Source organism: Herpailurus yagouaroundi, unplaced genomic scaffold, assembly GCF_014898765.1.
Source record: "Herpailurus yagouaroundi ecotype Mexico unplaced genomic scaffold, PumYag 77, whole genome shotgun sequence".
NCBI lineage: Eukaryota > Metazoa > Chordata > Mammalia > Carnivora > Felidae > Herpailurus > Herpailurus yagouaroundi.
In genome coordinates this window covers 71,228,023-71,242,957 of record NW_024412388.1, presented here as the reverse complement: position 1 = coordinate 71,242,957, position 14,935 = coordinate 71,228,023, and the positions used below count along the sequence as shown (strand labels likewise).

General features: G+C 36.7%; 1 protein-coding gene across 4 annotated transcripts in view; it reads left to right on the top strand.

Moving 5' to 3' along the window:
* The window catches only part of TTLL7 (tubulin tyrosine ligase like 7), a 147,044-nt gene that overhangs the window by 66,442 nt on the left and 65,667 nt on the right, over window positions 1–14,935 (top strand). For all 4 annotated transcript variants that reach the window (XR_005788697.1, XM_040470779.1, XM_040470777.1 and 1 more), the window contains exons 8-9: window positions 4,479–4,643; window positions 9,991–10,149. Coding sequence is in view for 3 of the 4 variants with exons in the window: in XM_040470779.1 (XP_040326713.1) it covers window positions 4,479–4,643; window positions 9,991–10,149 (324 nt within the window). In the remaining variant the exon portion in view is untranslated. The remainder of the gene's footprint in view (window positions 1–4,478; window positions 4,644–9,990; window positions 10,150–14,935) is intronic.

Here is a 14,935-nt window from a genome sequence, read left to right as displayed (position 1 = left end):
TGTGTATACTTTGGATAGAAATGACTTATTTAGAGCTATATGTAGAAACAATATCTCATTGAGAAGTACAGACAAAGTGTCATGGGGTTGAGTTTAGGGATAGTTTGTGTTTAGCTCCTCATGGAGAAAGCTTTGAGAAAGCTTTACATAAAAGGTACAGTTTAACATGTAGGATGTGGGAGAAAGTGTATGAAACAGAGGAAGCAAAAGTTATCAGAAAGTAGAGTTGTTAAGTTTTGTTTGCACAAATGAAGAGATGGTAAATTTACATTCACCAAATGTGAAGTAGAGACATAAATTGGCAGTTTCTGGCCATTTTAAAATCTATTAAATGGAACTTTCTGTAGTTATTTTTCCATTAAGATTTCCTTTGTGCCATCATAACATATAACTGGTTTATAATTTATGAAGGTCAAGCTGTAATTCGTTATGACAATTTTTCATGCAAATAACAAACTTTAATTTATAGTAAACTGTAATTTATTATCTATACTTAAAAGTTCAGTTAACCTCTACCCTGTTTTTGGATCTGCTAATTATAGTAAAAGTTACAAGTAATTAAGTATTGTTTCCCATTTTATCAAAGGCCTGGTTATTGTTCTCTTCCAATGTTATACACAGAATTAATTGCATTAAGAGTGGTCATATTTTAAAAATTACATAATGACTGATCATAAATGTTGCTATGTTCAATTAACTGAGAAATGTAAACCTGGCAAAGGAAGAATAAGGGAACTGTCAAATAAGGGAACTGTTTCCACTGGAAAGGAAGATAAAAGAAAGAATCATCTCTTTAAAGGTCATAAAGTGTGAATATATCCAGTCACCAAGTAATATTTGAACTCTACTGCGTTCCAGGCATTGTGCTGGTTTTGGAAAAACAGTGACCAAGACAGATACAGTGCTTGACCTCTCAAAAGCAACAGTCTAGTGGGGAGGCAGAAAATAAAATAAGCAGTTATAATACCTAATGGTAAGTGTAATGGTCTAAGAAACTGAGGGTGCTATGGCAGTGCATAGCAAGAGCATCTAACCCAGTTGGAGATAAAGGTTACAAAAGGAGTTTGTAAAGTGAAATACGAACAATGAAGGGTCAGCCAGGCTGGGGGCGGGGTGGGATGGAACTCCAGAGAGAAAAATGGCCCAGAGATACGGTATATCTGGAGAAAGCAGACATGTTCACTACTGCTCTATACAGACTATGAAGGGGTGGGTGTTCAGAAATGAGTATGAAGGTCCTAGAGCACAGATCTTTCAGAGCTTTTAGGCCATGTCTAGGATTTGGGGATTTAACCTAAGAAGAAAGGGAACATTAAAAGATTTTAAAGAAGGAAAGGAGGAATGAGATTTTTGTCTTCAAAAGTTCACCTGGTCTGTAGTGTGGGGAATGTGAGATGGGGGTGTGGATGGATGGGGGAGGTGAGGGTAAGGAAAAAGCTGTTGTTTATACTAACCACACGTGAGAGAAAAGATGGCCTTATTTGAAGTAACAGTAGTAGGGCTAGCCAAAGAATAAGAACAGAGATCTAAGATACATTTATGATAACATGGATAGCATTGATATAATATACTGCGAGGTTGCATTTGTAGAACAAAGGAAGGGGAGAGAGAAAGTAAGGATAAAAACTCAAGATTTTTGGCATGGGCAGTCGGGTAGATGGGGTGTTATTCACCATGATAGGTAATATAGGGCTATTAAAGGTCTTGCAAGCTGGTGTGTTTGGTTCAACATGCCTGCAAGGGCCTCCAAATGGATCTATGCTATAAGCATTTGGATATATAGTATAGGTGTGGAGTTGAGACAAGAGAACTGAGCTATAGGCCTAATTTGAGACTTGTCAGCTCTTAGATTATAATTAGATTATAATTAAAATATAGATTATAATTAAAATAATTGGTGTGGGGAAGAATGGGTTATAATACATGTGAGGCAGGTAGTCATGTTTTAAGAGAAAAGAGTAAGGGAAGACATAGGAAAGGGTGAGATATGGAAGCTCATTTAGGTGACAAAGTGATTTATTCTAATATTTTAAATTATATGTATATGATTTACTTAAGTACGCTGAGTTAGGAAATCATAAGGAAAGACCATGAGTCAGCAAATGTATCTCACTTTGCCAAGTGCTTTTGAATCATGTACCCTGTGGCTCTGGGTCACATGTACAAAGAATGATCTCCTAGATAAATGTCAATGTTCCTTACATATCTTTAAAATTCAAAAGTTCACCTTTTTCGACTTCACGATCAAGTTCCTAGATTAAGATATGAAAAAGTAAAAAAAAAAAAAAAAAAAAGAGAGAAGTACAAAATTTTATCTAAAGTGAGATCACAGTTATGTAAAAGGTAAGCTTAAGAAAAAATGCTGGAAAAAATAAACCAAAATGCTCTCATTGGTGGTTTTTGGATGGCATAATGCTGCATGTTTGTTTCTTTTTCCTATTTCCAATTTTTAAAATAGTGAGCATATATTTTATAAAGAGCTGTGTGTGTTTATAAGAAGTAAATATTGGTAAACTACATATAAGGAGATCATAAGACAGAATTTCAAACATTGAAATATAGTAAACGTTTATTTTTTGCTACCAATGTAGCAGTTGGCAGGTTCTTGAAAAGTTTTGTGTATCCCAATTCATTGTATTGAGCCTATATGCTAAAAAATAGGGTGGAGAATATTTATATCCTATTCATACCTTGCAGGTTGCTATTTGATTTATAGCTGTTTTCACTGCTCATGGCTAATGTCCAACTGGCAATAAAATGCTTAGGAGGGGATTTTTGTCAAGGTAGATGTGAAATTGGAACTTCTAATCCTACTTACAAAGCTACTGTTTTAAGAAAAATGCAAAGTTCCATTTCTTACTCACTTTTTTCATTAGGACAGCTAGAGTTTTTATGACTGCTAATATTATTTATCTTAAAAAATTCTTGCCAAATAGAGAACTCCCTCAAAAATTATTTTCCAATTTTTTTTAATTTAAAAGTGATTTCTATTTTGGAAACTAGGAAGTGCTGTAGTTTGATTAATTTCCTTTTTCTTCAAATCAAGCAGTTAAAATTAGACAAGTGTAAGATTTATGCTCTTTCTTTCAAATATCACTTAGTTTAAAGCTTTTTCCAAGTTTCATTAGGGCAGGGACTGTGTCTGTCTTGTTCATCTTTGTATCCTCAGTGCCCAGTACAAGTTCTTGCAGATAGTAAGTTCATGCGCTCCTTAAGTATTGTTTAATGATGAAAAAATAAATTCTTAATTAGCAATGGCGCATGGGTTAGTAAACAGCATGTAGCTGAGATGATAAGTTCTGCACATTTGCATCGAAGATGTGAATACTGTAGATGGAAGTAACTGCAATGGAAATAAAATATGATGCAAATATACTTTGCTATTAACAAGCCTAAATAATAACCACGTACATGAAGTATTTGTTCATTGTGAAGCACCCTGCTATATAAAGTAATTTCTGAGAATAGGATCATGAAGGCAGAATTTATAGATTTGACGAATGTCTATGATAGATTGGTAGGGAACCATTAGATGTGTCTTAGTTGACAGTTACGAGAGGTTTTAAATTTTGGATTACTTTTCCGGTTTATTTGAGGATAACAGTATCAACAAATGTAAGACTATAAAGAGACCAAGGCACGGCAGCTCCAATAAAGAGCACTATAAATTTATACTGTTAATCATTTGGACTCTGTACAGCATTGTGTGGTGCCTCTGTTTGCTGGCTGTAAGTGCACTCTGTCTTGAGAATGAGTTCAAGTGGCCTCCTGGTCAGCGTGGGAGGACAGAGGTTGTGTTTGGTAGTCCTGCCTTTTGGTTTATGCTACTTACTTGAACTTTCATTTTTTATTTTTCTTTTAAAAGATATAGAATGCTCTGTCAGAAAATGCCCTTCCCCAAACAAATTTGGGTGAAAACTGTAAGTGACTAAAGATGTTAAAAATAAATATGAAAACAAATAGCATTTTTCCTGCTTAGCAATGTAGAATTTCATGCTTTCATGTAATTACTTTGTATATTCGTATTATTTTAATACTTTAAAAAATGCTTATTTATTTATTTATTTTGAGAGAGAGAGTGTCCAAGTGGGGAAGGGGCAGACAGAGAGGGAGAGAGAGAATCCCAAGCAGGCTCTGCGCTGAGCAGAGCCCAATATGGGCTCAATCTGATGAACCATGAGATCATGACCTGAGCCGAGATCAAGAGTCAGACACATAGCCAACTAAACCAATACTTTTTATGGTAGATACATTTTGAATAATATATAAAGCAACTTTGTAGATGACTATATTTGTAATCCTTTTATTGGAAATTTGCCGTTTCGCTTAATTTGAAACCTATCTAAGTCATCGTGAAATTGTCAATTTGTGTGTTTTAAATTTTAAAAATGTCTTTCATCTTTGGATGCTTTATGTTCTGTGAAACCTCACAGTTCTAGAGTCTCATAGGTGATAACTTTGGTTCTTACTTGTTACAGACGCAGTTATACATGCATCTAACAAACTACTCTGTGAACAAGCACAATGAGCGTTTTGAAAGGGATGAGACTGAAAACAAAGGCAGCAAACGTTCCATCAAGTGGTTTACAGAATTCCTACAAGCAAATCAACATGATGTTGCTAAGTTTTGGAGTGATATTTCAGTAAGATTATACCATTTCACAATTATAAGTGTCTTTCCTCAGATTAATTTAAAGGATCATCAGCATTTTAAATAAAGAAAAGATTACATTAGGTTGGACAAATGAAGTATTGTCATGAAGGAGGTAGGAATTATGACAGACCTTGATGAGCAGTGTTTCTACTGCTAGGAATGGGAGAGAGGGGTACTAGGTATAAGCAGAAGCATAGATGTAGGGGAATAGGGAAAAGTGGCCCAGGTCAGCACATATGGTATTTGTGGGAATTTTGTGGGGATTTATGGCTGAAAAGATATGTGGAGGCAAAATTTTAGGTCTGAAAATCAATGGTTAACTTGGTAGGCAGTAAGGATTCAATCTTTCCAGATTTTAAGGGAGAAGAGAAATAAGGCCAAAGACCCTGAATTTAAAAGATAAATCTGAAGATGGGTGTGGGACGGGTTATAGTAAAGACTAAGAGTAGGTAAAGGAGGGCACCGGGGTGTAGTTTAAGTGAAAAGAGTGGCCTGAGGTGAACCAGCTCAGAGTAGAAGAGGTGACAACAAAGTAAACATTGAGGTTAACTGAATGTCCAAAATCGGGGAGAAGTATTCAGAGATTCCTCTGCAGTTTTAAGGAGGAGTTATAGGGAGCATGGGTTGGCTTTATCTGAAGTAGAGTAGAGAGGAATTAATTTTGAAAAGATGTAGAGCTTAGTTTTGCAAGTGAGGGAAAAGAGTTCTATTCATTTATTCATTCCATTCATTCTTTCAGTCACTCAGTAAACATTTATTGAACCCATAACCTTGTTTCTGACTGATAATTTGAAGAGTTAGAAGATACAGCTCCAGTCCTCAAGAAATGTAAGAGTTTTGTAGGAAAGACCCACATACAAATTGTTAATAAAATATACCATAGCACGTACAACAGAGGCATGTGTTGGATTCTGTGGGAATGTAGAGGAAGACCACATATAGTAACTTTCCATGGGAAGGGGTAGGAGAAGGACTCCCAAGAGGCATTGGCACCCGAACTAAGTTTGTAAAAGTTCATGAGGCTATGATAATGAGGTCTAGAGATTAATTGTACTTGAAATGTTTTCTCAGGTAGAAAGATTAAGCAGGTAGTTAAAAGTGCATGTTTGAAGCGTAATTGATAATTAAAGCCATGGCAGTGGATGACCCTGAAAATAAGGGTAAAGAGGGAAAAGAAGCAGATCTGAGAAGATAACCTGGGTGAAACTGCTCCTTTATAATCCTAGCAGAAGTATCACAATGGTATTCAAAGTTAGAAGACTGTGTCTCTTGAAAGTACTTAATATGATAGGATTATGCAATATGATTTAGCTTTTCTTTGGGAGCGGATAAATAAATCTATCACGGAAAATGCACATGAAAGTTTATAGTTAGTTGAATTTAGTTCTCTTGAGATAATTAGAAAAATCAGCGTCATTATACTTATCCTTTTCTTGTTTTGTTGGTTGGATTTTTTATACCTTATTTTCTATATCACAGAATGTAAATCCAGAGGTCCTTTGGTGTCAGATAAGTAAAAGGAGTGAAATGGTCCGGATAGAAGTAAATAGAGTATGCGGGGAACTATGGTAACTTGAAGTGTATGAGAAGCCTGAAGGGGGTGGACACTACTCAGCACCAGCCTTTTGTTGCCACATGGTATTGTGGGCCCAGTGTGTTTCATTCTTCTAATTTGACAATAGAAGCTCTAAGTCTCCTGATTTATTAAAATGTTGGCACCACATTTAAAACTTTTGAAAGTGTAGGGGCTTCACCAAAAATGTGTATCAACTGGATTTTGTTGGAGGCCCACCAACTTGTTAACTTTCTATCCTATCTTCCTGGTGGCCTAAATACATCCAAACAAGAAATTTGATGACAATTAATTCTGTGTTTATTTATCTACTTATTTATTCTATCAAGGCCAATTTTGCAGAAATTCAAAAAATATTTTAATAATGATGGTTTATTATGTCAGATGCATCAGAGGTGTGAAATTTGTTATTGCACGAATAACAAATGGAAGATCATACATGTTGATACCTGGATAATTTAATGAATGGATCATTTGATGAGTAGCTCAGCGAGACCAAGAAGGTTTATATGCCCTGTGATGCTCCTTTTTTGTTGTTGTTTTTACCAAATTTGTCACTTCCATGTGGGTTTTACTTCTTTGGAGAAGGGAGTGTGAAAAGGTGGAAATTCTTGGACTGCCTTGGTGAGGAATGTGTAGAAAGAATCAGAGAGAAAAACGAGTGTCATTAGCTTTATATCCATTGGTTTTAAGTGGTACTTCCTGTACATAATTAATTAGGAGAAGGTATAGAAGTGAGACTAATATTAATAAGAGGGTATGGAAACGGACCTTTCTGTGAGAGCCTAAAATATAACATTCATATATAACTTGAACATGGCCAGTGTGTGCCTATTAAGCTCTGACACATTTGTGATATCTTCTATAAAGGGGTAAATTCTGCATCATTCTTGCTTACATTAGTTATAATGTGTAATAATCTACAAATAAGTAAGTAGTTAATATTAGTAAATTACTAACTTTTCCAAGTAGATATCTTAAAAAAAAATTTTTTTAATCTTTATTTTTGAGAGAGAGAGAGAGAGAGAGAGAGAGAGAGAGTGGGGGAGGGGCAGAGAGAGAGGGAGACACAGAATCTGAAGCAGGCTCCAGGCTCTGGGCTGTCAGCACAGGGCTGTGAGCCCGACGCGCGGCTTGAACTCACAAACTGCGAGATCATGACCTGAGCCAAAGTCAGACGCTTAACCTACTGAGCCACCCAGGCACCCATCAAGTGTATATCTTTTAATTATATTTACCTTTATTAATAATTGCATATAAAGATATCTGTTTAAGATGAGTTAATGAAATAATATATTATTAAAAAAAGGAGAAGAGAAGGCAGTCAATCAGTAAGTTTTTGTCTTTGTGTCATAGTTTATAAATTTCATGAATTTAACTTTGGACTTTTTTTTTCAATGACCTCTTTTTTGGGAGGCAATTTCTCTAAAAAGTAACTGTCTGTATATGAAAACTGACGTTCAGTACCTCCTGTGTAGCATGGAGATGTGTGCTTTTGTGCTGGTCAAGAATGAGTGAGAAATCGGGGCTCCTGAGTGGCTCAGTTGGTTGAGCTTCCGACTTCGGCTCAGGTCATGATCTCGTGGTCTGTGAGTTCGAGCCCGCATCGGGCTCTGTGCTGACAGCTCAGAGCCTGGAGCTGCTTGGGTTTTTGTGTCTCCCTCTCTCTCTGCCCCTCCCTCGTTCATGCGTGTCTCTCTCTGTCTCAAAAATAAACATCAAAAAAATATTTAAAGAAAAAAAGAATGAGTAAGAAATCAATAGAAAATCAAGCCATGGAAGTTACTCATAAACCCCGTTGTCTCTGAATTCTTTTTATACACTGTAGATACAGATCTACAAATCATATTTCAGAGCAATGACAGTATGTTGGAAATTCTCAAAAAACATCAGTGGAGTTTGATTTGTGTTTGGTTATATCACTCTTGATTTTCACATATACCTGTAGTCTTACCTTTGCATTCCTAAAAATGTGGTGTTTTATGCAGAAAAAGCACAGATTTGTAATTCTTCAGGGTCAATTAATATTCAGTCTCCCCCCCCCCCCCATCTGAGTTGTTTCATGCAGACATTTATTAGCCAAGGCTTTAACTTTTTTTCCCCCTATTTTCCAGTATCTTCACTAATACATCCAAAGATTTATATTAAGTGATTTTTTTGTCTTTTATCTTTATATACTTCAGTGTTTTTGGTGTTCAATTTTTTACTTTGAGTAAAATTTTTCTGAGAGTAACCTCTCATAACATCTCTGATACTTACCCCAAATATGATCTGGGTTGGGATTCTGGATAACAGCAAGATTAATCTGTCTCCCATTTTTTCTCCAATATAATGAATATTGCTCCCACCAGATAATGGAATGTTTGTTTCTGACCTGAAATACGAAGAGGAGTGAGGAACGGCAGAATAATTATAACAATAGTAGTAGTTAACACTTAGTGAAGGTTTACTCTGTTCTAGGCACTATGCCAAGAGTTTTACATGGAGTCTCATTTTGCACTTACTTCAGTCTTTTGCAGTAGGTATTATTACTATTTCCCCTTTCCCTTTGGGAAAGTGAGATTCAGAAAGCTTAAGCAACATAACTGCGGTTGTACACTAGCAAGGAGCAAAGCCAGGAATAAATCCAGAAAGTCTGATGTTAGAGCCAAGTTCTTAACTGCCATGTTATATTGCCTACGCCTGTAGAGAGGGACTTAAAAAGACAATATATTCTAAGGCAAAAATACAGCAAAACCACTTTTCCACAATCCATAGTTTGTTCTTAAACTTCAGTAAACCAACCTTTTGTTTTATTAGCATTAGTAACTCATTCTAGTAGTTTTGTGTGTCCTCTTGTCTCCAGTAAACCTTATGAACTGCAAAATCATCGCCACACAAAGAAGCCCACCTTTCTTAGATTCTGTCCCATCCTTTCAGCCATTGTCTCAGTGGAGGTTCTATAATGTCGTTTGTGAAGTAGTTGACCCTCGCTGTAACTTTTCTTTGCTGCCACTCCTAAACCCTCCCGTATGGTTTCTGAGAGGTCTAGCATGTGCTCCTACCCTTATTTATTTACCAGATAGAAACCACATTTGTCAACTTGATTTTTGTTTTTGTTTTTCTTGAGAGAGAGATAGACAGCATGAGTAGGGAAGGAGCAGAGTGAGAGAGGGAGAGAATCTTAATCAGGCTCCATGCTCGGTGCAGAGCCCAATATGGGGCTCCAACTCAAGACCATGAGATCATGACCTGAGCTGAAATCAAGAGTTGGATGCTTAACTAACTGAGCCACCCAGGCGGCCCATATCCACTTTTATTTTACTTAATTGTTCACAAATATTTTTGAGCATCTACTAAATGGCAGGCACTAGTGTAGGCACAAGGACATGGCTGTAAGTAAAAAAGAAAAATATCAGCTGATTCTATGCTGTGTGAGATGGTACAGTAAAGGATAGCCATGACTACTTTTGACTCCAGGGTCAGGGAAGGCCTTTCTGAATATCAAGGAGCCAGACATGGGAATATTGGGAAGAGTGTTCCAGAAAGAGGGAGCAGTTACTGCCAGAGACCCTAAGCAGGCAAGCGTGGCTGGAGTGTAATGAGTAGGACAAGAGTTGCATGAAATGGAATCAGAGTAGCGATAGGGACCATGTGTCATAGAGCTTTGTGAACTTGGCCAGTGTGCTGCTCTGTAAGTTTAGGCCTTATTTCCACATATGTAAATAAGATACAAAAAAGTAAGGCATTTTCACATTTTTCTTTTTAATCACTCTATTTGCAGGAATTGGTTGTAAAGACTTTGATTGTAGCAGAACCTCATGTCCTGCATGCATATCGAATGTGCAGACCCGGTCAGCCTCCAGGAAGTGAAAGCGTCTGTTTTGAAGTTCTGGGATTTGATATTTTGTTGGACAGAAAACTAAAGCCATGGCTTCTGGAGGTAAGGCATTTCTATAAGAAGAAAGAGAAGTTACTACTGTTCTTGTGCATTAAAACAAATGTTTTTTAAATGAGTAGTTGGCACAGTTGTCTCATTAACCGAGCAGAAAGAGGCCTGAATGTAACATGTGGGAGGAAGAGAACAAAAATTCAGAGAATACAACAGTTCCAAGAATGGACCAATATGTGTTTGATATTACTTTTCCCAAGTTAATTTGAGTGCCAGGAATTTGGGCCAGGAATTTTGAATGTATGTGTGGATCTGCTTCTACTGATTTATCTACTTTCTCCACTATTTCCTCAGTTTCACGTCCTTCATTACTTCATTACTCCATGACCTCTGGATGTTGTCTTTCCTCTGTGTGGGTGCCTGGGCTTGAGGACCATGGCCTCCTTGTCTTCATTGGTTTCCTATTCAAACTCTCCAAGAAGAGAGAGACTCTGATTGGTTCATTAATCACTATTCAGTACCTCATACCCCAGCTGGCATGGCTTCTCCCTGAAGGCCATATTATATGCCTGGGACTCCCCCCATGTCCAGTCTGTTAACTGTGCGCCTTTGGGTTTGCTGCCAGTCCCTGGTATGGTCAGAGTCATCGTTATTTTTCTCTTGTTATAAAAGATCACTTAATATTAGGAAAATACGAAATGATATAAAGGAGAAATAAAAATAGTCTCTTCTTAAGATTTGTGTGCCTTTCCTTCCAGTCATACTTATACTACATCCAGAAGAAAACTTAGAAGTTTTCTATCCCATTCAGCAGTTTCCTCTCAAGCCCTTGATCTGGAGTCATAGAGTGCATGGGCACAGAACACTGTGTTTAGGAAACTTTATGAGGAAAATAGCACATATCTAAACAGTGTTTACTAGATTAGTTACATTTTGGAACATATCGCTATAGAAGGTATAATCAACAAGTACCTTTCATTCTATGCTGATTATCTCTCTTTTTTTGTTAATGATTTCGAAGGTGGAAGTTCTGTCTGTAACGTGCAAAAGCAAATTGAATGAGTGATAGATAATCAAGACATTCAAAATATATTTTTCGGAAGGAACGCTTTTCCAATTAGAGGGCTAATGGGTGTGTATGTGTGTTCAATCTGCTCTGTTCCAGTTATATTTCCAATCAAATACAGATGTCAGATGTTCAAATTTTGTTCCTGCTTGGGTCCTGGAAATAACATTTTGCTATCTTTTTCTGTCCTTCATCACTTGAACATGAAAGCATTTGACTCTGCGCCTTACTAGGCCTGACATTTTCTTCCCTAGGTTTCTTACTTTGTTTGCAATTATTCTTCCTTGTTCTTAACTGTATTTTCCCCCTGCTCCTGCTACTTGTCTTTTATCCTTGACGGGGTGGAGAAAAAGTGAAGGCACATGCATGAAGTGACACTCAAAGTATAGTAGGGAGTAATGACTATAGATAGTTTAGTTACCTGTTTTTAAAAGCATTTGTCTAACTGGAGCTTTGTATGAGTTTGGTAAAGCAGAATTGACTGAATGGTTGAATTCTATATTTTTTCAAAGGCTCAAAACACCATTGTTGGCATTAGTGTTTCTTCATACTTCGTTCTCTCCTTTATCATGTCCAGATGAATAACCATTAAAAAACTCCACAATACTCAACAGCTAACTAGCACTGTTTGCATTAGCATATTTTCATTTTCAATTCATTTCTTCACCATTTCCAGATCAGTCAGAATCATTACAAAGACTTTATAGTAATCAATCACTATGGATAATGAACATTTATTGTATTAAAACAGTTAAAGTAATCTTATTTAGATCTTGCTTCTTTGTGTTTTCTCCCAGCTGCAATTGTAGTGGTTCTAACATATGTTGTTAAAAACCTTTTGGCACCATCAAGTGGAATAAGATAGAAGGTGCATCTGAGGATATGATAACTTTTAGTTAACTGGAATAATTGCAGGTAATGATTCATAGTGACAAAATTGCAGAAATTTTCAAGCACAGAAACATTGTTAGGGAAAAGTATGAAAACTGGGCAGGGTATGAATATACTGCTAATACTTTAATTACCCTTGAATTATTTCAACGAGTCATTGTGTCAGGGGGTGGAGATAAAAGAAGACAGAATACTTGCCCTGGTTTAGAGGGGACTCAGATATGTGTCTTATGGTAATATTTACAGGTATAAGTAGGGAACAGGCTACCACCACAAACAATAGAGTGATTAATCTCTCTATGTACAAGTGTGTATTTGACAGTTAAAAAAAATCTTTGCAGAGGAGGAACTCCTGAGCAGAGTATTTAAGGCTGTAGAAAGTACGGTGGGGACTGGAAGTTGGGAGAGATGGGGGTGGGATGAGGAGAAGTTACTGGGCAGAGGGAATAGCATTAATTTGTGAGCACAAAATCTGTTACGTATACTTTGTTATGTGCATGAAATTATTGTGCTTGTTTTGATAGTAAAACTATCATTTGGTTGGTTAATAAATAGTATTTATCAATTTAGTCTGCTTTCTAATAGTTTTCATTTTTGTGTGCATTTACAAGCTGCTGAACGTTAAGGCCCTAACATCTGCAGAGTTTTGTCTGTTCTAGAATTGGGGTAGGAATGAGAGCCAAAGAAGCTGTCAACATCACAGAGTAGAATTTTGACTGAATGAAACGCTAATTTTCAGAGTTTCATCTGTCTTTAGTTTTTACTTTACCTTTCTCATAAAACTTTTGAGAAATCCAAAATGTTAATTGCAAAAAGTTTTTCTACCTTTTCATGCATTACTTGATCTTGTGTGAGTACATTTGTCCGTAGACCAATTTCTTTTTTATGGTAGTAGAGGGAAGATTCTGACATAGGTAAGAGGGGACCTGAGGTCACAACCATCCTGGAGGAGGGGTATGTCTGGCAGAGTTCCAGATGACAGTTTTGGAATGGAACACCCAAGGAATTCTATAAAGATAGATTACATTTCAGTGAACCGCTTAATCATTGTTTCCTAAATGTCTGGTTTATTTTATAATCCTGTTACAGGTAGCAGCTGAACTATCATTAATTGTGTTACAAATTCCAGAGATTTGAATCAGTATGGAATGGTTAACTTGTTTTTTTCACATAAAATACATTGCCCTTTCTTTGCACTTGTGAGAGGAAATACTTAAAGAGTTTTGAAGTCGTAGATTAATAAACTTCCTTTCTTTAAAAAAAATTTTTTTTAAAATATTTTATTTATTTTTGAGAGAGAGAGACCGAGCGCAAGTGGGGGAAGGGCAGAGAGAGCGGGAGACCTAGAATCCAAAGCAAACTCCAGGCTCCGAGCTGTCAGCACAGAGCCTGACATGGGGCACAAACCCACGAACTGCAAGATCATGACCTGAGCCGAAGTCGGATGCTTGACCGACTGAGCCACCCAGGTGCCCCGGTAGAGTCCCTTTCTTAAATTTGCCTGGAATAAATGGAGGTTCTTGTAGTTACTAAGCTATTCCTTTCTCCTTGGGACCACATCACATAGGCAGAAATATGTCCGTCACCTTCTAAATCAGAAATCAGCAAAAGCATAATGTAGTTTGGCATATCTCTATAAATGGAATACCATGCATCAAAATGATGGCATGAAAGATTTTCATGATATATTGATAAGGGAAAAACTTGGACTATAAAATAGTATTGTTAGTATAGGCATGTATTTAGAAAGTAAAGTGAAAATTATAAATATGCATGCATGGCAGATACTTACACTTTATCAAATGGTGAGCAATACACTATCAAATAGATGACAGTATGCTAGGTGGTGGGATTACAGGTGATTTTTCTGTTTTTTGTTTAGCTTCTCTTTATATACTTATAGTTATACTTCCTACAATTGCCAGAGTTGTAAAATGCATACTATCAAGTTTTTTGTCTCTAATGGAATGGATTTGTAAAAGACAATCCTCTTTCAGGACTAGTAGCATATTTTTTTAGATCGTCTGTGGTGTTAGGTGGTGGTCATGAATGCTGAGCTGTAGTTTAGAACTCAGCGCATTCTAACCAACCGAGTTAATTAAGTAATTTTCTTAAACACTTGCTATTCCAGTTACATTTTTATAACAACAGCAACAACAAACCCAATAGCAGCAAAGACAAAGACAGGAGCTCCAGCTCTTGGGGTGGTAGCATATTGTATCATGGGTTTCAGGGTACATATAGTTACTGTTACTTCTTACTTTTCATCTTTTTTTTTTTTTTAGATGTTTATTTATTTTTGAGAGAGAGAAAGAGCATGAGCAGAAGAGGAGCAGAGAGAGACAGGGAGACAAAGAATCAGAAGCAGGCTCCAGGTTCTGAGCTGTCTGCACAGAACCCAACACGGAGCTTGAACTCATGAGCTGTGAGATCATGACCTGAGCCAAAGTTGGACGCTTGACTGACTGAGCCACCCCGGCCTCTCTTTATTTTTTATCTTAATGAAATCCTGGAAATGATGTTGGAAAGAACACTCACAAATAACTCACTTATGCCCAGAATCCTTATATAGTTGGAGAAACTCATAGAGATTAGTCTGCAACTACCTTTAATGGTATCTTCTGAGTTATGCAGTTTTTGGAAATGAAAAATGATAAATTATTGTTTGATCCAAGTAGAAAAAAAATATTTTTTAGACAGCAATAGACGAATTCATCCAGAAGATCTGAAGTAGTGAAAAGAGGGTACTGATAGTTTCTGTATGCTAAATAAATGCATGAGTATTGCTATATTGGTAGCATGTGTATCTTTTTTGTTACATCATCATTATTATTGTTAATACTGGTCTTCTAATCTCATGTCAGAATGGGTCACTTTTAA